This window comes from Gymnoscopelus microlampas (assembly GCF_963454915.1).
Source record: "Gymnoscopelus microlampas genome assembly, chromosome: 13".
Taxonomy (NCBI): domain Eukaryota; kingdom Metazoa; phylum Chordata; class Actinopteri; order Myctophiformes; family Myctophidae; genus Gymnoscopelus; species Gymnoscopelus microlampas.
Window position 1 is genome coordinate 24,310,293 of NC_139950.1, and position 22,711 is coordinate 24,333,003.

The 22,711-nt window shown below is 44.5% G+C and overlaps 1 protein-coding gene across 2 annotated transcripts in view; it reads right to left on the reverse strand.

The window, feature by feature from the left end:
* ehbp1 (EH domain binding protein 1) overlaps window positions 1-22,711 on the reverse strand; it is a 189,222-nt gene that overhangs the window by 135,749 nt on the left and 30,762 nt on the right. For both annotated transcript variants that reach the window (XM_084077333.1, XM_084077332.1), the window contains exon 5: window positions 20,972-21,025. In XM_084077333.1, the coding sequence (XP_083933459.1) occupies window positions 20,972-21,025 (54 nt within the window). The remainder of the gene's footprint in view (window positions 1-20,971; window positions 21,026-22,711) is intronic.

Here is a 22,711-nt window from a genome sequence, read left to right on the forward strand (position 1 = left end):
TTTTCCTCTTTTTTTACAAGGGGCAGGAGGGTGGCAGTAGGATAACAACACCTCCGCCATCACCAAAGGAGAACAGAATGAGGAGAAAAAAGCCCTCCCTCCTTCCCTCCCTCTAAACGTCTTATCTCCTGGCAGATTACGGACCAGCTTTTATATGAAGCTAATAGTGCGTATAGATACTTTACCATATGACAAATACATCCAACACTTAACATGGGAGCTGGAGGTTGAGTAGTGGGATTTAGTAAAAATTATGGAGAGGTGGGAGGTGTGAGGTGTGTGTGTGTGTGTGTGTGTGTGTGTGTGTGTGTGTGCGCGCCAAAATATGCTCCTCATTGACTTACATTGTACGGCAAAACCGCTCCGGAGGAGCTCTTTTAAGCCCGTAAACGAACGCAAACAAAGCCGATTCTGACAGTATAGAACATCACAAAACCACTATTTGAAGATCCGGATCAAGATCCGCTGATCCAGTCCGGGTTTCCTTCCCAATAAAAACAGCAAAATCAATAGGAAGTTGACATTTTCATACACCAAAAAAACAGTACTGAGTTTTGTGATGTTCTATACTGTCATTGGTGTCCCAACAGCCTCGTCTTTGTTTACGTTCGTTTACGAGCTTAAAAGAGGTCCTCCAGAGCCTCTTCACCGTACAATGTACGTCAATGAGGAGCATATTTGAAATGATCAATTTCTCGTCAATGGAGATTTTTTTTTTCTTGCCCACCTTTGTTGTTACATCATGGCAAGGTAACTACACAACCCAAACCACTACCAAAGTGGTCTTGCCCTTTAAGAATATGCATATACCCCCTGATGAAAGAATAGAATAAACGTTTCAACAGATTTGTGACTATCGGAAGCAAACAATGAAAATGTGCTTTGTCAATCAACCATTGTGTGTGTGTGTGTGTGTGTGTGTGTGTGTGTGTGTGTGTGTGTGTGTGTGTGTGTGTGTGTGTGTGTGTGTGTGTGTGTGTGTGTCTGTGTGTGTGTGTGTGTGTGTGTAGAGGAGGGGTGCCAGGATTAGAGGGGTGGTGTTAGGGTGGAGGCAGTGTTTATAATGAAAGAGGACAATGCAGGAGAGAAGTTTAATTTATTACAGCAGGGATATGACTAGCAATATACTGCTTATGTCACTGTCTGACTGAGAGAGAGGGACGGAGAGAGAGAAGTAGGGGTAGAGAGGAAGAAACAGATAAAGGGAAAGAAAGGAATGTGAGAGGACGAAGACTAGAGGGAGGAGGTGTGGCTGAATGCTGCCCCCTTGCGGTGGCATCTGTGCTACTACAGACCAGAGCAAAAGCAAAAAGTTGTCATTTCAAAATAAACCTGCTTTTACATTTTAAGCATTTATTTCTGTATTGTGTTCCCAATATAAGACAATGTCAGTGTGTGCGCGTGTGTGTGTGAGTGTGTGTGAGTGTGTGTGTGTGCGTGTGCATGTGTGTGCACGTGTGCGTGTTAGGGCACCAGTCCTCAACCTCTCCCTGATGCCAGCTGGTCCTGGATTGATCCACAGCTGCTCCCCTGGTGGGGGGGCAGGGGTCAGGGTAAGAGGGGGTCCGGGGCGTCCCTGCAGGATCCCCCCCATCCCTAAAATGCCAGTGGGACAGGCCGGAGGAGGAAGGAGGAAGAGGAGAGGAGGGGGTGTGTTCCTTTTGTCACAGAGAGATGGATTAATTAGGCTGAGTGCTTAAAAAAGAACCATGACTTCTTCTTTGTATGGGCAGAGTCACATGCGCGTGCACGCACGCACGCATGCACGTACGTACGTACACACACACACACAGTTGAGTTGTATTAACACATGCACAAGAAGAATGACACACACACACACTCTCTCCAATCAGCTAATGGCTTTTTAACACAGGTCACGAGTCAATTGGTTTCAAATTGGAACAAACGTGATCAATATTCCCCATTGATCCCAGTGCTTTCCAATAAGCCGGCATTCTCACATCAACAGTACGTTTGGCTACAGTTCTGGTTCAGTAGTAGTGAGACTGAGACGAGAATGGACGGCGAGGGGAAAGAGAGAGAGGAAGAGATGGACAAATCAAGGAGGTTGGGGAGGGAGGAAGAGATGGAGATAGAAGTAAGGAATAGAGAAGAGGGAGAGAGGAAGAGAAGGAGTAGGGGACAGGTGAATACAGAAAGGAGGAGAGGAAAGAAGGAAGAGAAGGAACAAGAAAGAGAAGGCAGTTGGGACACCAATGAACTTTAATCTGTTGAAACTCATATTAAACTGAGTTCAGATTAAGTCTCTCTCTTTTGTCTTCTGTCTTTCAATTCCGTTGACTCTTGTTTGGAGGTTATACAATAGAAATGGACCATTATGAGTTGTATTAACACTCAGGTTTTTATCACTGAAAAATCCTTATCACTTTTTCTTCCCCATCAATAGAAGTGCGTGTGTCATCCAACCAAGGTCTCCCCTTGTAACAAAGATCCCTCCCGTTACTAACAACAACCTGGATGGATAAACATTCGATGTTAGAGTCCATTTTCCACGTTGCAGTTCTAAATATTGGCCCTGTAAGACCTCAACTTCATTCCAACGGCAGAATAATCCTGAGGCAGCACCTTACACACTGGCCAACACAGGCGTGCACACACACAGGCCCTCAACCAGGGACATGTGCTAAAACTCTGCAGTCAGCATATTGCATAGACATGTGGTTCTGTTCCCCCTCTTGCCTCAAGGTCAGAGTTATTGGAAATGGAGACATCCAGCGCGTTCGTTCACATCTCTCTTTGATTCTACACACAATGGAGCCATTCCTCTGTGTCAATTTGGCCTCCCCTGATAACTGATAAAGCAGGCCTTTTTACATACCACCTATGAATACTGCATTATAGATATTATACAGACAGACGTCTGCACACACACACACAGATTAAGACCAATTCATTCATCTGCAACTATTATGCGTGAGGATTTATTTTTCCCCAAGCAGAGGTTGTTCTGTGTGTGTGTGTGTGTGTGTGTGTGTGTGTGTGTGTGTGTGTGTGTGTGTGTGTGTGTGTGTGTTGCTTTTTAAGGCAACAATGAACATAAAAGGCTTGCAATACTATCAGTGTGTCTTTGTGAATTCCAATGACAATGGTTTTAATAATGAGAGGGGACTGTGCCAATGGCTTTCATGTCTATTGTTGCTTCTAACATGCGTACAAGTGCGCGCGCACGCGGACGAACACACACGCGCGAAATAGCAGCACAGCTCTTTCTCTTGGTCAGAAAACAGCTAATGGCCCAGTTTTATTTTAAACCTTCACAAAGATTCAATCCCAACATGTCTGTCCTTCCAACGCCTATCCCTGGGGCTCTCGAGTGCCCAGTGTGCCCGTATCAATTTTTGGCCGACGCCAGCCGCCTGTTGTGGAGTCCTTTTGCTATTTGGACACCGAGAAAGGAGACAGGGGATTTGTCTGACGACCTGCTGTCTACCACGGGATATGAGAATAGGCGTGGGACTTGAACTGAGAAATACTGATGAGCAGTTGGAAGGGGAACAGAGTGAAGTGGTCCAATGTGTGTGAACAATATACTGTAGGCCCAACTAAAGACATTCATTTAGTCCATTTCATTTGTACTTTGTATTTATTAGGCCCGATGAGGGGGCTAGATTAAACCTTTCAGGTGTACATTTTGGAGAATTCTTTCTTTCAGTTCTTTTGTTTAATTCTACCTCCATATAATCTTCAATTGCCGTCATCAATAGCCATCCAATGCGCATCATTGCGCATTGTCTGTCTGTCTCCCTCTCTCTCTCACACTCATAGAAAGGACTAAAACATCTCCATATATATTCCTACTCTTTTGGTTTGCTCTTGGTCCCTCACCCACACTTCCTTTCTTTTTTCACCCCTCTCTCATTCCCTCTTTTCTTCCTCTCCTCCTTTTCTCTGGCCCTCACTCACGTTCTCTCATGCCCTCCCTCTCTGGTCTTATCAGTGTGTCCAGGGTGCTCTCTCCTCTCCGTGGGTCTGTGGGTCGGCAGGGCCTCTGTGCTGCTCTCAGACCCAGCGCTGACACTTCAGAGAGGAGGCTAATAGGAAAATAAATTACAGCAGCCAAAAGACCTGCCTCTGCACTTCTACTGGACGAGAGGAGAGAATGAAAGGACAGAGGAGAGAGGGAGAGAGAGACAGACAGAGAGACAGACAGACAGACAGACAGACAGAACAGGGGTCATAGGTATAACTATAGATAGAGACAGAGAGCAAGGGATGATGGGGAGAGCAGAGGCTGACCAGAAAGTAAGTGTGTGTGTGTGTGTGTGTGTGTGTGTGTGTGTGTGTGTGTGTGTGTGTGTGTGTGTGTGTGTGTAAATAGAGAGAGAGCAGAGAGACGAAACAGACAGAGGAGTAAGAAGGAGACATGGAAGCATGTGGGGGGGGTGAGAAAGCAATACAGGATGGAAGGGCTTAGACACAGAGCATTTGGAGAAAGAGAGTGCAAGAAGGATTGATTAATTGAAGGGTTGAATACTTTATTAGCAAGATTGAAAAACGTCAGTGCAGTTAAAGCTATGCTAAAAGGATAACACAAAAAGCCCCGGGTTCCCATTGTGGTCCGTACTCAGGAGGGATGGATGGACAGAGAAACAGACTCATTATAGATGAGAGCAGAGATGGCAGGGTCAGATAGAAAGAGAGGGAGGGAAATATGGCAAGAGGTGAGAAAAGGGGCGAAAGAAGAGTAAGAAGATGGGGAATAGGGACAGAGGAAAACGAGAGACAGCCGACAAGGCGGCGACACATGATGAGCGCTCACCGCTCGGTTGGGCTAAACACATGACTATTCAGATCATAGGTTTCATTCTCACCACTGTTACCTCCCCACCTACACTACAGCTGTAGAAGAGCTGTAGGGTCTCTTGGATCAAAATAATTGTTTGAGAACCACTGTTTGTCATACATAAAATAAAGAGGTCATCTCACACACCATCATGCTCTCATATTATAACCACTTTCAACCTGTTCCTATTTTGGGGACATTATAGGAGACATTTTTAAATAAATACTGTAAGGCAACCAGCGAAAATAGCAGTACAAAATAATAAGTAGGAATAGTAGCAAAATGTACTGTATGTTTTAAGAAAATGAAAAATGTTGTCAGGCAGAAATGGGTGAGGGCTATATGGGGAGCTGCGTCATGGAATCCAGGAGAAAATAAATTGATTGTGCGACCTACGGTTCAAGTTGTGTCATGATCCAAGGAATTCAGAGGAGGCATTGATTGTGCGACCTACGGTTCAAGAGAGAGTTATAGGCCAAAATGTGGGGTGGAGATTCTTCCTTGGCCTAATGGGAGTGTACATGCAAAGTTTCACGCCGTTCGGTTCAGCAGTGTCCAAGATTAGCTGCTCTCACACACACAGACAAATGGATGGACAGGGACGAAAACATAATCCCTGTTCCAGCTTGGCAGAGATAATTACTGAGACTGAACACTGCATTCTAAACATGTACAGTAGCTTAGACATAAATGGACTCAAGACCATGCCCTGTGGCCAGTCATGATTGCCAGCAACGTTATGTCAAATAGACACCATAGCAAGCAGCTGGGAACCTCAAACAAGGACTGACATGTACTTCAAATAATCTGATAGACCCTTCCTACAGCAGCCATTTTAAAACAAAGCTGACGGCAGTAACATGAATTGTGGGTGTGTTTCATTGAGGTGTTACTGTTTTCCGGCATGGACAGCTCCGGTACCGTTAACGTACACCCACACACCCACAATTGTGAAAACAAATGTTACCAATGTTGGTCAAAATGTCTGCGCTGAAAAGGGTAAATTTGTCCAATTTTTTTCAAAGTTCAGCAGCAAACAGGTTCCAAGTTCAAATGAACTTCAAGCGCAGCGGCAAGATGGAAAGTCCATGCAGTCCGTGAAGCCCAAAGCAGTGATAAGGCTAGGTTGGGCGGCAGGGATCTCTCCATAGGAAAACAATTTACCACTCATCATGTGTTGCCTGCTTAAGATACAGTGAGAGAATGGGATGGGGGGGGGGGGTAAGAGAGAGAGAGGGAGGGGATAGAGGTAAAGAAAGAGAGAAAGAGCGGGCAGAAGAAGAGATTGGGAGAAGGAGCGAGAGGGCTGGAGAGATAATGAAAGGTTGACAGCATTACATCCAGAGTTGGAGCCTGGCTGAAGAAGTGCCTGCTCATCGCTTTTCCCCCAATTTCACCTAATAGGACCATCCTAAAAGGAACCCAAAATGACCAATAACATCAGCACACATACACACACATACAGCTCAGAACCACTACTCCCACCTATCTGAGATTGATTACCCCCCTTGCCCTGCGCCAGGCAGTGGGGATGATATCAGAAGTCCAGATTTGCGCGTAGCAGGCTGATGACTATGTGGCCGTGGAGGACTTTATCACCACAGCTTTGGGAGGTAAATGGCTGCAGAGGAAAACGTTGTTGTTGTGGCCTGGACTGCAGCTTGGCTGCTGGGTTTGTAATGACTTGTGGACCACGGAGGTGGTGGGGGGCAGAGCAGCAGTAATGGATGCCCAGAGAACTGCTGACCACTTCTTATATGAACACTCGGCTCCCACTGAGACACAGAATGTGAGCACGTAATGGTACAACCGCCATTTTAGTTTCTCAGATTAAGATAATGCTTAATGTAAAATGCTCAGTGTTCATTTATCCATTTGTAACTCTGAGTCTGTACAAATGTAGCACATTTCTACACGTCATCATTATCGCATTATTTTGTTGCCGACTCTGCTCTTGCTGCCATGGATACTTTTTCTACTGACATGACAATATAGCATGAATATAGCGTTAGCATGATTACAATATAATCACAAAAACAAGACAGCTAACACACAACCAGACAAATTGAAAGCAGAATGTACATTTAGCGTTATAAATTACCGTTAACGGTATATTACCGTTGTTGTAAGACGCTTGTTTTGCGTCTTACAACAACGGGCTGACTAATTCTGGAAATTTACTGAACTTTGAAATTGCTCAATTTGACCAAAGCTGGTGAAAAATAATCAGGAATTATAAATATATTAAGTAGAAATTATCAGGCTCGTCATTCTAGTTTATGCATGTAGTACTCTACCAGGAAGTTTCCCAGAAGCAGTGTTGGAATATGTGTGGGTTCATATTTACAGTACTGTCGGCGTCACATTGCTTAAAATTGACACTGGCAAACAAAAATCCTAGTCAAAATCTGTTTGTTTACACACAGATTAGGCCTGACTTATACTTTACCAGTCAAAATGTTGGTATTGTGACAACATTAGTACGTGCGTAGAAATAAGAAACGGGGAGGTTACAGAGGGGGGGTCCTGTGTGTTTCTGTGTGTGTAAGTGCGTGCGTGCATGTGTACATTTTGAGCCTGCTCAACTGGCCAACCTTTTGCCCTCTGTCTGTTAGCAGATTTTACTCAAAACGTTTAACAATTTTGCCCACTGAAGACACTACCTCACACATTAGTCACCTTTAACCAATTAAACCACATATACCTCTTTGATCAGGGACCCATAGGGATCTACACTTGCCCTCCTTTTTTCTTTCAACAAATATCTTCACCGAAAAGAAAATAGCCAATCTACGAGTTCACAACGTGTCAGAACGCCAACATGTTGTGAGCTTGAAGTTCTATGTAGCTATTTTTGCTGAATGTTCGCCCCAGGCCAAGAATAGGGATGCGCACACAACTGCAGCACAATACTAGGGCTGCAATTATCTTGTTAAAACTCAGATCCTGTGATAACATTGCAGCACAAGGGATCTGTACTGTGACACACACTTCGGGTGTTCAATTCTGCGGCACGGCGTCCACTTTATTTCCCAACCGAAGAATCTGTTTATTTTAGAGAAAGCACCAAGTGCCTATAGCTGAGATCTGACAGGGCAATGATACGCGGCCCTAATCCAAAGGAAAAGCTGATTTGCTTAAGGAGGAGGGTGTAGAGGGGTTAAGATGGGCCTGTGACAAGAAACAATCAGCCCTCGATGAGAGCCTCGCCTCTCCGCCCCGTCACAAAGGTGTAGCCTCGGCGCTAAGTGACAAATCTGGGGAGACAAAGAGCATTAGCAGGGTGATGCTCTGCCTCAGTGCTTCTGATTGTGGCCGAGTCAAAGAGAATCTAATATGGATTTAAAAATAAAGAGAGGGAGAGAGAGAGAGAGAGATTAGAGGGAAAGAGAAACAATGAACACCTTCTACCAAGGGGGAATTAGTGCAGGGATTGAATAAGGAGCTGGTGTGTGTGTGTGTGTGTGTGTGTGTGTGTGTGTGTGTGTGTGTGTGTGTGTGTGTGTGTGTGTGTGTGTGTGTGTGTGTGTGTGTGTGTGTCTTCCACACAAAAGAACAATAGGGATCACTAATTCTGTGTGTAATGTGCATTTACATGTGACTGTTTCTCTCTCACACACTGACACACATTCCTCTAGTCCCAGATCTTTCATTTCTGACATTCATTAATTCTATCTAACTAAAACTGCGATTCCCTGCATACACATCAATTACTGAGTTTCTCTGGAAGAGACTTTTTTCTAACAGCACGCAACATGAGTCACCTTAGATTCCTGACCCTGTCCTCCCCACCCTGATAAGACATGTACATCCTAAACACACAGAGATAGCAGAGGGCAGTGCATGTGCGTGCCTGTGTGTCTGGTGAGTGAGTGAGTGAGTGAGTGTAGTGTATATCAGTCTTACTCTCAGTGTGGCTTATGACTGGCATCAGAGCACATCATGAGACCCTATTCAATATCACTCAGCATAACAGTCTCCTGTGTGTGTGTGTGTGTGTGTGTGTGTGTGTGTGTGTGTGTGTGTGTGTGTGTGTGTGTGTGTGTGTGTGTGTGTGTGTGTGTGTGTGTGTGTGTGTGTGTGTGCGCACGCACGGTCGCACGCACACACACCACACACTGTGAAGACCATGCAGTGACGCACAAGCGTTAGCATGTGCACGCGCACTTTGAATTGAGACACACACACACACACACACAAACACACACACACAATGAGGGGATTTCGACAAGATAAAGTCAAAGAAGTCACAAGTACGCTTAACCTAAGTTCACAAGCACCCACGAGCATGCTGAAACACACATACACAATCCCCCACACAGCCATCCACACACCCAGGGCACGTGGGTCAAGCTTGTGGTTAAACAGGGGGATTTGGCGGGGCTGGTGTTTTGTGGGCCACAGTGGTCTGTCTCCATCACGGGCAGCCATCTTAAGACGCTCCCAGGAAAAATAAATACCTGAGCGATGGAGATAAAACCTGTCCTGCTCTCGTCCAATCACGCATCTCCTAGCGCCCGCGCCACCCTGCATGTGACACCGCACCCCCCACCCCTCACCTAACGCTAAAAACAAGGAGAGAGAATGGTAGAGGAGAAAGGAGAGATAGGCTAGGGGTGAGGCAGAGGGTAGGTTACAGGAAGTGAGGCACCGTGGAGACAAGTTCATGACCTCACAGATTAAAACTGATATGAGAGAGAAGTTGCTGGGACTGCGTCCAATGAAATGACATAGACAGGTGGTTGGACCAATGACGTGATGTTCGGTATGACCTGAAAAACACTTGTTGCTGCTTTTCCATCGGCGAAACTACAACCGGTCTAGATCCGTTCGAGCTCCATTCCGTCGGTCGGTTTCGGACCCATAAATGCAGCAACAATGGGATGCCTTTTTAGGCCCATAAATGCGCAGCAGGGTGCAGATTCTAAAGTAAATTAGTTAAGATTTCCTCAGTGTGACCATAGGAAAAACCAATCAGTGATCATCGCTTCAATCGGTGATATATGATCCAAACGCCAAATGGCACAAGTCTAGTCAGACTGGCACCACAGACAGACGGTAGCTCAGAGGATCCGCCAAGGAACTGGCATCTCTGTCTGTCTCTGTCTCTCTCTCTCATTTTTCTGTTACCAGTTCCAAGTCTCATTTTACACCAGCCCAAAAACCTGATACAACTAACACCTCTACTGAACTGTGTGTGTGTGTGTGTGTGTGTGTGTGTGTGTGTGTGTGTGTGTGTGTGTGTGTGTGTGTGTGTGTGTGTGTGTGTGTGTGTGTGTAAGCATATGGTGTTTGAGTGACTGTTTAATGCAAGTCAACACATAAATGTCTACCTGTATGTGCATGCACATGCATGCCGTTTGTGTACTGGCATAGTGTGTCATTAATAGGCCTGCGTGTGTGTGTCTGTATACTACTATGTGCACAAATGTGCATGTATATCTACGGTACATTAGGGATGTGTAAAAGTGACCAAAATGAAATTCGAAATACTATAATTCTATTAATACCGATTATTCGACCACGCCCCAAGTATTGGACTCTGTAGTATTATTTTATACTTTAGCTATTTTTGAAAAATCTTAAAACATTTGTGTAAATCTTTGAATATATATATATACAGTATATATATTTAAAGCGAACATTTTTTACTCAAATCTTTGCCTCTGGGACAAAATATTTTGAGATGGGGGGGTCCGCAGCCAAGTACATTTTGGGGGTCCTTGACATGAAAAAGTTTGAGCACAACTAATATAGCAATATACGTTTTTCAGATAACTGTTAGGATTTAGAAGACATTTTTATAATCTACCTCAGGTCTTAATGGGTAAAAGAAAAAAGATTTTCAACCCAAGGCTGCACAGATGAAACAACTGGAAATAAAATCAACTGGTCCCCAACCTGTGGCTGTTACTATACAGAATGAGTGTGTCCATCCATTCCATTGTATGAATTAATGTAATATGTACTGTTTCAAAGAAAAGTATTACATAAATGACAATAGTGCTCAACATTATTATATAGCCGAAACGTTTGTTCATTTTAGAGAATAATAAATATAAATAAAATAATAAAAAAAGGGTTAGGGTCAATCCGGCCACTCTGAGTGCAACCCATTACTTTTATAAATGTTGCTGATCTAAGAGGATATCGCACCAGAGGAGTCAGAGCGTGGTGGTAACAAAAAGTGTATTTATTGTCAACGTAACTATTAGGCATTCTTATTGTATAAAATATTATACAATCAAATCTAATTACGGACAGTCTCATGTAAACAGAAACCTATAAACATAATAACCTATTTTGTATGCCAAGGACCTTTTGAGGTATCAAGTGTTATTTTTTTTTATACTAGTATTGTTTCAAAGTTTATTGTGCTAGCCTATGGTGACAACCCTGTGCGTGAGTGTTTTCTAGGGCAACATCAGGCCAATAGGAGGTAACAGGAGGAGCAGTGGTTTGAGGAGGATGAGGAGACGGTAGTAAGAGGAGTCGTAGTATGAACAGGCTGCTGTATAGAGCACAGACTGACTGACTGCCTGGCGCGCATGCACACACGCACGCACGCACATACACACACACACACACACACACACACACAAACACACAACAGGCTCACTACAGTTGGTTCCCCCAGATGGTACTGGCCACAGACAACCATATTGTCATAGTAATTAGCCGTCTGTAGAGAGAAAGCACACACTGATGATCTGGAGGTGCACATGCACACACGGACGGACAGACACACACACACACACACACACACACACACACACACACACATACAGACACACACAAATAGGAAATATATAGGGATCAGCTGATAAATGTACCAGTTACAGGTCAGGACTTCTGACATGGTTGCTTTCTACAAATGTTACACAAAAGTGTAAAAATGGACCTACCCTGTACAGATACTAAGAAACATTTGTGTTTTTACGTGTGTGTGTGCGTGTGTGCTCGTGCACACTCATGCATGACTATATTTGTAGTATGTATCTGTATGGATGATTGTTTGTCTGAATGTGTGTGGGCGCATGCCATGTCTGGGTTATGTGTCTGTTATGTGTCTGTTTTGTCTGGTGTGTGTGTGTGTGTGTGTGTGTGTGTGTGTGTGTGTGTGTGTGTGTGTGTGTGTGTGTGTGTGTGTGTGTGTGTGTGTGTGTGTGAGAGACCTGGTTTCTGACCCTGTCTTTCATGTGCACGGTACGGGACCGTGAGCCCGCTGAGCCCTGGTCATGGCTGGCACCACCACAGATGTCACAAGACACACCACGAGGAGTTCATGCACGCGGATGCACGCACACACACACACACACACACACACACACACACACACACACACACACACACACACACACACACACACAGGCACGCAGAAAGACAAAAACAGAGACATACATAGAGATACACACACAACAAGCAGGGAGCTTGACGGACAAACTTACAAACAAGTGGGACAAGGACATTCAGGACAGAGACACACAACAAATACACAGTGAAGACAAAACACAAGAACAGACACAAAAGAATGACGAGAACAGGAAAGGAGGGGACAAAGAAGAGAGCGAGAAAGAGAGATGAATGGAGAGAAGTGTGGAAGATGCAGTGCACAGTAAAATCCTTAGGGTTAATTTATACATGTATAACTGAGAATTAAAGTAGCATAACACTCAGGATTTTACAGTATTGATGATGTAACAAAAGAAACATTATCAGCACCAGCATCTAACACCCACCCACCCACCCACCCACCCACCCACCCACACACACACACACACACACACACACACACACACACACACACACACACACACACACACACACACACACACACACACACACACACAGCTGATACTGGCTCTGGTGATCACCAGAATGTAGCCAACCTGACACAGTAAGCTAATAGTTGGAGGCTGTTCTGGCAGATCACAGCTTTTACACAAAAGACGTATTATAATAATGATGGTATTGAAGAGAGGGTGTTATAAACACCACATGCATGCCAGGCTCTCGCACGGTGGTGATGGTGGTGGTACAACACCCAGTCAGCAGACTGGCCATGTGACAGACTGGTGTCAGTGGTGTGGTGGATTATGGGACCAGTAAGCCTATTATGGAGACAGAACAGGAGGGACCACCCAGCATCCCCAGAAGACCACCACTACATAGTAAAATCTTCAGTGTTACTTTAACTCTCAGAGTTAACCACTTAAGCGCTTATATACTGTGTTGCACCGAATATTGATGATCCACAGTTGCGCCACGTTGTGAGCTTGTAGATCGGGCTATTTAGGCGGAATGTTCGCCTATTTTCGACTAATGATTATGTATTTTTGCTGAATGTTTGTCTTGTTTGGCCTATTATGACATGCCCAGAATAGGGACACTAGGATTCATGTGCTAAAATTAACACAAAGACACATGCATAAACAACACAAACCATTACTAAAGGCCCTCAAAAACATAGCAGTCCAAAGGAGATGGACTGGACACACACCTTGATAATATTAGAACCAAAGCAGGTGCTTTAATGATCATGACCATTTGAGAGTGTGTGTGTGTGTGTGTGTGTGTGTGTGTGTGTGTGTGTGTGTGTGTGTGTGTGTGTGTGTGTGTGTGTGTGTGTGTGTGTTGGGGGCGGTAGAAGTGGGTGGGTGGGTGGGTGGGTGTGTGTGTGTGTGTGTGTGTGTGTGTGTTGGGGGAGGTAGAAGTGCGTGCGTGCGTAATCAGCAGCATCTGTTGCCTGGCCACAGGGCGATTAATTAGATTAAATTAATTTGGGAAAACATGCATGAGGCGTGGGTTTGATCCCGCATGAAGAAACAGCCCTCTAGCCCACACACACACACACAATGAATTATGTCCTTCAAGTTTTCAACTATAAGGAAGGTTATCTAACACACACAAACCAGACCAAGACATTAATTCTCTCCAACGATTTAACACAATGATGACCTATGCAAAACACACTCACAAACCACAATACAACCAAACTAATTATTATTTCAATCATATAAATTAATACATGACACACATCTCAAACAATTAGCCACTGAACCCCTATATATTTAGTTTACCACGGTCCCCCAGAGGTCTGTACTTGGTCCCCAAAAAAATGTCCTCCCCCCACCAAATCTTATATATAAAATACCCGATGTACATGCTTGCAATGTGTTGCGTGTGAGTTTGCAGATCTGCTATTTTTGCCGAATGTTTGCCTGTTATGAGAATAGGGATGCTAGGGTTCATGGAGTTAAATAACTTAGAATATTCTAAAATTATAACCACAATAACGTACAATAACGTACTGTCCTCGTCAGCTCCAACTTTCTCCCCAAAACTACTTAAGAAGAGGAAATGAGTGGGAGGTTTGTCTAACTTTTGGAGACACACGCATGCACACGGCCCGGCTCAAATTAATCCCAATTTGTCGACATCGGCGATGGGGAGGAGGAACTTTGTGGGGATTTCATACTTCATACCAGCTTTTGTCACCTTGGCGTGAATAGCCGGGGGCTGAAATAATTGTGTTTTCCGTCCCAGAGGCCCACTCGTAGCTCACAAACCACTGGCCTACGTAATGTGTTCCAGGCAGTGGGGGGAGGTGGGGGGGGGGTGTGATTACGTGTGAGAGACTCTGAGAGTTAGAGAAAACGTGTGTCTTAGTACTCCGTCTCTGTCTCACTATAAGGTGTGACTGTGCGCGATGCCGCCTTGCAGTGTGTGTGTGTCTTATTTATGTATGCATGTGCTTCGTCTCTATGCATGTGGTGTGTTTTATATGTGCTTGTGTCACAACTATTAAAGTATAGTGTGAGTGGTCTGGCAGTATATGGAGTGGAAATGACCTTAATGGAGTTGGAAAAGAGACACCATAGACAGGAGAGGCAGAGAGGCAGTGTATCGCATAATGGGGCTTTAAAAACACGCAGTGAGGTGACATTAACGCAGGGAGCTGTTTTTTTTGTTTTGTTTTGTTTTAAACACCTTGTAAAGCGCTGAAATGCCTTGATATGCCGCGGCTTCTCGAATCGACACTTATGGCATGAGAGTGGAGAGGAGACAAAGTCAAACGGGGAGAGAGAGAGCAAGAGAGGAGATGGTGATGGATAGAATGGGGGAGGACAAAGAGAGAAAGAAAAAAACAGAGATGGAGGGAAAGTGAGAGAAAAGGAGAAAACAAGAGAAAAGCGTGAAAAGAGAGTGGAGAGGGGTAGAGACTAGAGAGAGGAAAGGCCAGAGTGTATATCACTGTGTGTTCAATATATTCAGAAACGATAGCCGCATACTTACTTTGAATAAAACAGTCATAGACCTGAGAGAGAGAGAGAGAGTGAGAGTGAGAGTGAGAGTGAGAGTGAGAGTGAGTGAGTGAGTGAGTGTGTGAGTGTGTGAGTGTGTGTGTGTGTGTGTGTGTGTGTGTGTGTGTGTGTGTGTGTGTGTGTGTGTAAATCCCATAATAAAGCTTCATAGATGTGTGAACTTGGCCTTTGATTGATATGCAAACGCTCAGAGAATACACACACTAATACATACACATATTAACCCCTCTTCACACACACACACAGATATGGACACACTTGTACAGGCACACACACACACACACACACACACACAAAGGAGCCTGTCAGCACAATGCCGCCAAATATAGCTGTCCAATCTTTTGACCCCTCAATTTACTCACCTTTTTGATAGTACGCCTATTTGAAGGAAGGGTGAAAGGCAAGGCTAGCATGCAATTTAGAGATACTACTGTGTAGTCATTTTTTGCCCGCCCGCCATCCCTCTCTCTCTCTCCCTCCTCCTCTCTATCGCCTCCTTTATTTCTTTTTCCTCTCTCTCGCTGTCGTCCTCTTTTGATTATGCGATTGGCCTTGACAGAGGAACAAATAGGAGAGAAGAGGTAGCGTTTGACACTGTCGTTTTTCAATGACGAAAAGAGAGAGAGGGGGAAAAAAATACAATCTAGCCGGGGCCAATAATTCGTCGGGGAAGGATTAGCCTCCAGCGCGAGGTTGGGGCCCCCAGATTAAGGCGAAGCCACGGCGCGCTGGGGATCTTGAATTTCATCATCTTTGGCGCTGCTGCACAATGGCGTATTCTCTCTCTCCCCCTCCCCTCCTCCCTTCTATTCTCTGCCAGCTCCTGATGATGAGGAGGTCAGGGCAACTCACCTCTCCTCTCTCTTCACCTCCTCCTCCTCCCTCCTGTATCCTTGTCCTCCGTATGCTGAGGCGTTCCTGCGTTCCGTTGCCTGTCATATTAGCTTAGATACCAGTATGACCTGAGTTAGATGACTGGTGTCTCTCACTCTTTCTCTGCACATAAGCAGTATGTTTACGAACATTGACACACTCACAAATATGCACCATGTACTCTCACACACACACACACACACACACACACACACACACACACACACACACACACGTTTGCCAATACAAGCAACACACATGCACCATAGCCTTGAATGTACAAATAAACATTGTGCACGTGCGGTAGTTCATAACAGGGCATACTGGGAGCAAGGATCAAAATAATTGACAAAACAAGTAAGACAGCAAGCTGCTTTCCACAGCACCTAGGGTAGACTGCCCTCTGGTGGTCTGATGGTGTAGTTCACGGTCAATAATAGCAACACACACATTACTAACATAAATATATATATGAGGTTCTCGCAACTTTATCAGAAAAAAAGTATTAGGAGCAATTAAATTCATTACAACTGCGATGTCACACACACTTGTAGGAATTTGCATTCATAATATGCAGCCAAAGGAGGGTAACATGAGTACGTACAAACATGTGGAAACACATGCAGGCACACAGAATAATCTGAAGCCAAGAACACAGTAAAATCCTTATGGTTCCATCTGGTTAAATTTATACACTCTCTGAGTTAAATGAACAGGATTTTACTGTGTAATGTGGTCAGGAGTGCTTTGATGCAAGTCTCACTTGGAACACACTCAACTCCTTAACTTTCACCTCATTCTTTCCATCTCTAACGGTCTCTCTTTTAGACTCTCTCTGTCTCTCCGTGTTAGTGTCTCCATCTCTCTCTGTTTCTCATTACTGCTTTCATTCTACATTTCTCGTGATTGCTGTCCCTCGCTCCAAATCTACCCATCCTCGCCACTTTCATCCTTCAACCTCCATCATCCCTCTGCTTTTACCATCTAGAGAGGCCCATCCCATCTACCGGTTTCTCTTGGTTGTAATCAGAAACATTAAGACAGTAACGTCGGGGCATGTATCTTTATAAGTAACTAGGGCGATGCCGTTGGGAACGCATGCCCCTCAGTTCTACAGTACCAGTACAGTATTATCTTAGTAGTTGGAGCCCAGTACTATGACATCATATTGATGACATCACAGATCTCTATACATGGGAAAAAAGGAAGACAGACAGATCAGATGCTGTAAAAAGAGATTTATGGATTTTTGTTTCTGGGCAAACACTTGACTTAACCGATCAAGGGGATCTGGGAATGTGCATGTCTTTAACAGCATCATCCAATCAAACATTATGGGGATGTGCATGTCTTAAAAAGCAACACCCAGTGGGACATGTGTGTCTAATAACCTGAACCCCTAAAAAGAATGTCATCCTGTAGTTTAGTGTTTGAATACATAACGAAACGTTCCCAGATTGAATGGGTTAAGCAAGACACTGAAACTGCTCCAGATGAGCATGTTGTGTGTGAATGTATACCGCAAAATGTGCAAGAATGTGAAGTGCATTCTTGAGTTCTCAGAAAGACCAGAAAAGGCATTATATGAATGTAGTCCATTTAACGTTTTCCCAGTTAGTCTCCGCCAGGCCAAAAGGCATAGTCGAGACTATGTGTTGCACCCTGTCCGTCCGTCCGTGGTTCCGTCTGTGACCAGCTAATCTCTTTATGTAAAACATTTTTTTAAATATTATTCCTTCAGATTTAATCCAAATTTCACGCAAATCGGTACACATGTAGTCATGTGATGAAGAGGATCTGTTTGATTTTTCATATTCCATCCTGATTGGCTAAGATTGACATCTTAAGTTTGCAGGAGTAGCCCGTTTTTAACAAAATGCCACAAATCATGAACGCAGCGTCCAATTGCGGTGAAACTTTGCATGCACAACATTGCCCTATTATAGCGCTACCAGGAAGCCGATTTTTGCCAAAAATAATTTATAATTACTGCTAATTATATGAAATAATGATTTTGTCCAAACATCACGCAAATCGGTACTCATTATCTCTATAGTCACGGATCCATCTGATTTTTCATATTCCATCCTGATTGGTGAATCCCAAACATTGCTGGCCCACAATAACCTACCTGACCTGGCGGAGACCTGTGCTCCGAGGAGCACTTTTTCTAGTTAAATGTGTGACTGAGTTCCTGTTCTCTGGGACCAGGAACAGATGAAAAACAAACACACAGCAGATGAACAACCTGGAATCCTGACAGGGGAAATAACCCATAACATCCCTGCTTTCTCTGCCGTCCCTCCTCCTCTCAGCTGAGTGTGTGAAGGTGTAGGGTGACCTGCTCTCTCCTCCTCTCCATTCCTGCTGTCAGAGGCCTGGCAAGGCTTTGATCACTCTGTTATTAGTCAGGTATGCAGAACCTAAGAACTACTTTTCCTCTCTCACACTCTTTCTCTCCCCTCTCTCTACCCCCCACCAACCCTCTTTCTATCATTCTTCCCTCTTCTAAACTCTTCCTCTGTTTTTGTGCACTCTTTTCCTCTATGTTTCTCTCAAGTCTTTCCACACTCTCATATTTACCAGACCTTTCCCCCTCTTCTCTTTCTATCCCTCTGGCATTCTTTCTCACTCCATTTTCTTCCTTTCTCCCCTTCGCTCTGCCCCCCCCCCCCCCCTCTCTTTTTCCTTCATCTCTCTCTTTCTCCTGTACTGTATGTGCCGAGTGTCTGACCTGCCTGTCTCCTTTGGTCAGTATACTGGTCCAGTACTTTCTGCTGTCTTTCATTATGGCTGACTGGTACATGAAGTGACAGCATCACAGGTCCCCTACCGAGGGCTTATTGTTTATTATACAACATTTAAATCAACGGTTTTCAATGATTTTCCATGACACAACACGTCGCAATGCAACATGCTGTGAGCTTGTAGATCACTAAGCTAACGACGACATACGTTTATAGAGTTAATTACTTCATGTCCATGACCAAAAAAGAACGTGCCACAGAAACATCTGTTGTCCTGGACATGTGAGGCAGAGAACTTCAGTCACCACAGAAAATCACAGGACGATTTAAGATCATTTCCATGACTTTTACTATACATATATACACACACACACACGCACGCGCACACGCACACACAGCATATATATATAATTTAGGAGCACAGACCAAGTGTTTCCAGAATGTCAGTTTCAGAACCAGCACAATTTTATCCAACAGCCCTTCCCCCTCTACTTTAGACACAGTAAACATACACACACGCTATGAAAGAGTTATTTCCATGCAGCTGGATTAAATGCAGGGAATATTACCCAACAACACAGCCACCTCAGAAATCCTAAGATTCTGAACGATTTTGCTCCATACAGGATGTACAACTTTCCGAAGGCAGGGATGAAAACCTGTGTTTGTGTACAAAGAATTCATTTGTCCAACATGCTCATATTCATTTGACCTGTCCTGCTGTGGACTTGGCTGCCGGGAGCAGAGGAAAGAGCTTGTGAACAGAGTTTCCACTTTCCTGGCAGAGGTGTGTGTGTGTGTGTGTGTGTGTGTGTGTGTGTGTGTGTGTGTGTGTGTGTGTGTGTGTGTGTGTTCTACTACAGAGGGAACAGATGGGCTGAACACTTCTGGTTGGCCAGGCGGGTTCGCCAGGCTGCTGGTACTGGTCCAAGTAGTTTCCCCATCTCATCTCTCCCACCCGTCATCCCTCCATCCATCCCATGCTGTCAGCACGCCTCCCCTCAGTCTACCTCTCCCTATCCCACCTTTCCCTCTCTCCTCTGACCTACAGTATGAACCCATCCACTCTACTACACCTTCTTCCAACCATGCCATCCCTTCCCTACCCCCCCCCCCCTTACACATATCTATCTATCCCTCCACTCCTCTTCACCATTACTCCATCACTCTGCATCACCAGGTCTAAAGTCTGTGCGCGTGTGTGTGCATGCGTGTGCACATGTGTAAGTGTACTTGTATGTCTGCAAGCACGCCTAATAAAGGACTGTGACACTATATGCATGGCTACATGCGCGATTGCACACACACACACACAATCTTTCTCTCTCGAAAGCCAATAAGTAGTGTTGCCAATGTTACAATGAATGGCAGTGTTTTGTGCCATTCAAACAGGATTAGTCCAGCACAGTCTAGACTGGAGCCCAGTATACTAGAGACCAGTAGACTGGAGCTGAGGAGCACCAGTTAGACATTCTCCCTAACGTGCACGCACACACACACACACACACACACACACACACACACACACACACACACACACACACACACACACACACACACACACACACACACACACACACACACACACACACACACACACACACACACACACACACACACACACACCTTTCCAGTTTTATCTCAAATATAAATCTTAAAACAGGCTTTGGCTAAGAACAACAATTTCCAACTATGAATATAGCTAATATAGCTATAAATAAGACCGTTGCTACATGTATTTTATGTCGGTCTAGTCGTGCCTATCATTGAAATCAAACACCAAGTCGGGATCTGTACTGCATGGTGAATAAATGTGCATTTTTGTTACAAGTAAGCTGAAAAGATTTGCCCTCAGCCTGCATGCTGCAAGATTCCCTACAACATACTTGTTGAAACACAGACTGCTCAAACAATCAAGCACAAACACACACCCACTATGTTATGTGCCAATCAACTGCTGTGGTGAGGGTAATATGCCAAACATTGCATTCCAGTACATGGTTTTAACATGAGGGCTGGCATCCAGCATGACACACATGTGTAATAGCATTATATGACCACTTGGGGGCAGCAGTTGAATGTGTAATGAAATAGGGCCTTCACTAGAAACATAAGAATAGTGAGCAGACAGGTGACAGAGAGAACGAAAGAAAAGAAAAGAGATAGACAAAAGTCAGTCAGGCATAAAATAAAGGCATACATATTGGTAACTTGGTACTCACATTTTCAATAACAAATGTCCACTCTTTGTCTTCAAACTCTTCTGCATGGGGATCCTGCAGAAGACAACACCACCATGTTAACGAATAACAGCATAATAGTACAGTTTGCAGTACACTATGTGCAGTACAGTATGTGCACTGCAAAGACAAGCCACTAAAATATGAATGTAGATGTCCATCCGTCTGTCTGAAACCCTGCATTTCTGCCAGCCGGCTCTCTGCCTCCATGCCTTTCTGTCTCTGAAAACCTGCCTATCAATCTGTCTCTATCTGAAAGCCTGTCTGCCTCTTTGCTTGCCCTGTCTGTCTGTCTGTCTGTCTGTCTGTCTGTCTGTCTGTCTGTCTGTGGTAATAGGGGCAATGAGCAAGCAGTACACAGCACTGTCTGTCTGTCTGTCTGTCTGTGACTTGAAACAGTCAGACCGTAATGGAGGTAGTCATACAGCATTGCAAAGCACTCTGCTTTACGATCTATGAGGGGACACACAGTAATCGAGTGTGTTTTTATCTCCCTTAATGCATTGCAACAGTAGCTAAACCAGTTTAGCTTTACATTAAGAATACATTTGAAGACAGTGTGCAAAAAAGATGACACAAACTGAAAGGTATTTTAGGAAAATATTAGGTATTGTATATTTTTGTGGGCACTTATTAATGAGAAACGGGTTAGTGCTAAACCCGAATTCAGCTACAGACGGTATTACAGACAGGGGGTGTCAGTGTGCACATGCAGTGTGATAGTCATGCTTCTCTGTCTTTTAATTTAGCCGAGGGGGGGGGGGGGGGGGGTAAATCACATATACATAAAGATTAGCCTGGAATCCAAACGGAGGCGCTTGTTCAGTGGTTGTTGTTTTTTTCACTTCGTTTCTCCATCTGGCCATCATCCTGTTTGGGCCGGATTTCCAAGCGTCACCAATTACGTAAGAAGTGACTGGAATTTTACATTGGAAGCCATTGTCCGTCACGCCCACAGACCAATCAGAAGCCACGGCGCCTGGGTGCCCGTCCCGCCATGGTTCCACCCCTTGGAAAAGCATGATTACCAGACTGAGAAGCGAAGTGAGAAAAAAAAATCTGCCGAACAGAGCAAATCAGTCTGGATTCCAGACAAATCAGTCTGGATTCCAGGCTACATAAAGATGCACGTTTGAACACATGGTGACACACACAACCATGAATGAGCAAAATGTGCCATTTGATACTCCAGAGACACACCTTTAGAAATCAATTGCTCTGCAGAAAGACACAATTTCATAACACCACACACATGCACACTAGACCCTAACACTGTAGCGCTATCACCTGAAACCCTGTCTCAGTTCATAGAGTTGTTGTCTTCAGTGTTTTAGAAGCATCCATAAAGTGAAGGCCTGTGCTGTATATCCTCCACTATGCTGAGCTCAGCTGCTTCCAAAACAGCAGACCTGGGCCAGTGGGCCCATCTAAGCCGAGATAGAAATAACAATTCTGTAGTGGCATATAATTTTAATGGGCCTCGTGGCTGCATAGGGCAGCAGAAAGGGTGGGGGTGGTTGAGCGAGCGTGTGCCCAATACAGACAGGTATGATGTAAGTCAAAGTAACGTGTATAAAAATAGGCTTTCTCATGCTTTGTTGTGACCGTTACTGTGGAACCGGCTCTGAACAGTGGAGAATTTTTTGTTGTATTCTAAGGGCCCTGGGCTGACGGGTGCTCTCAAAGAAGTCCTGGACTTCTATTTTTTATTTATTATTATTA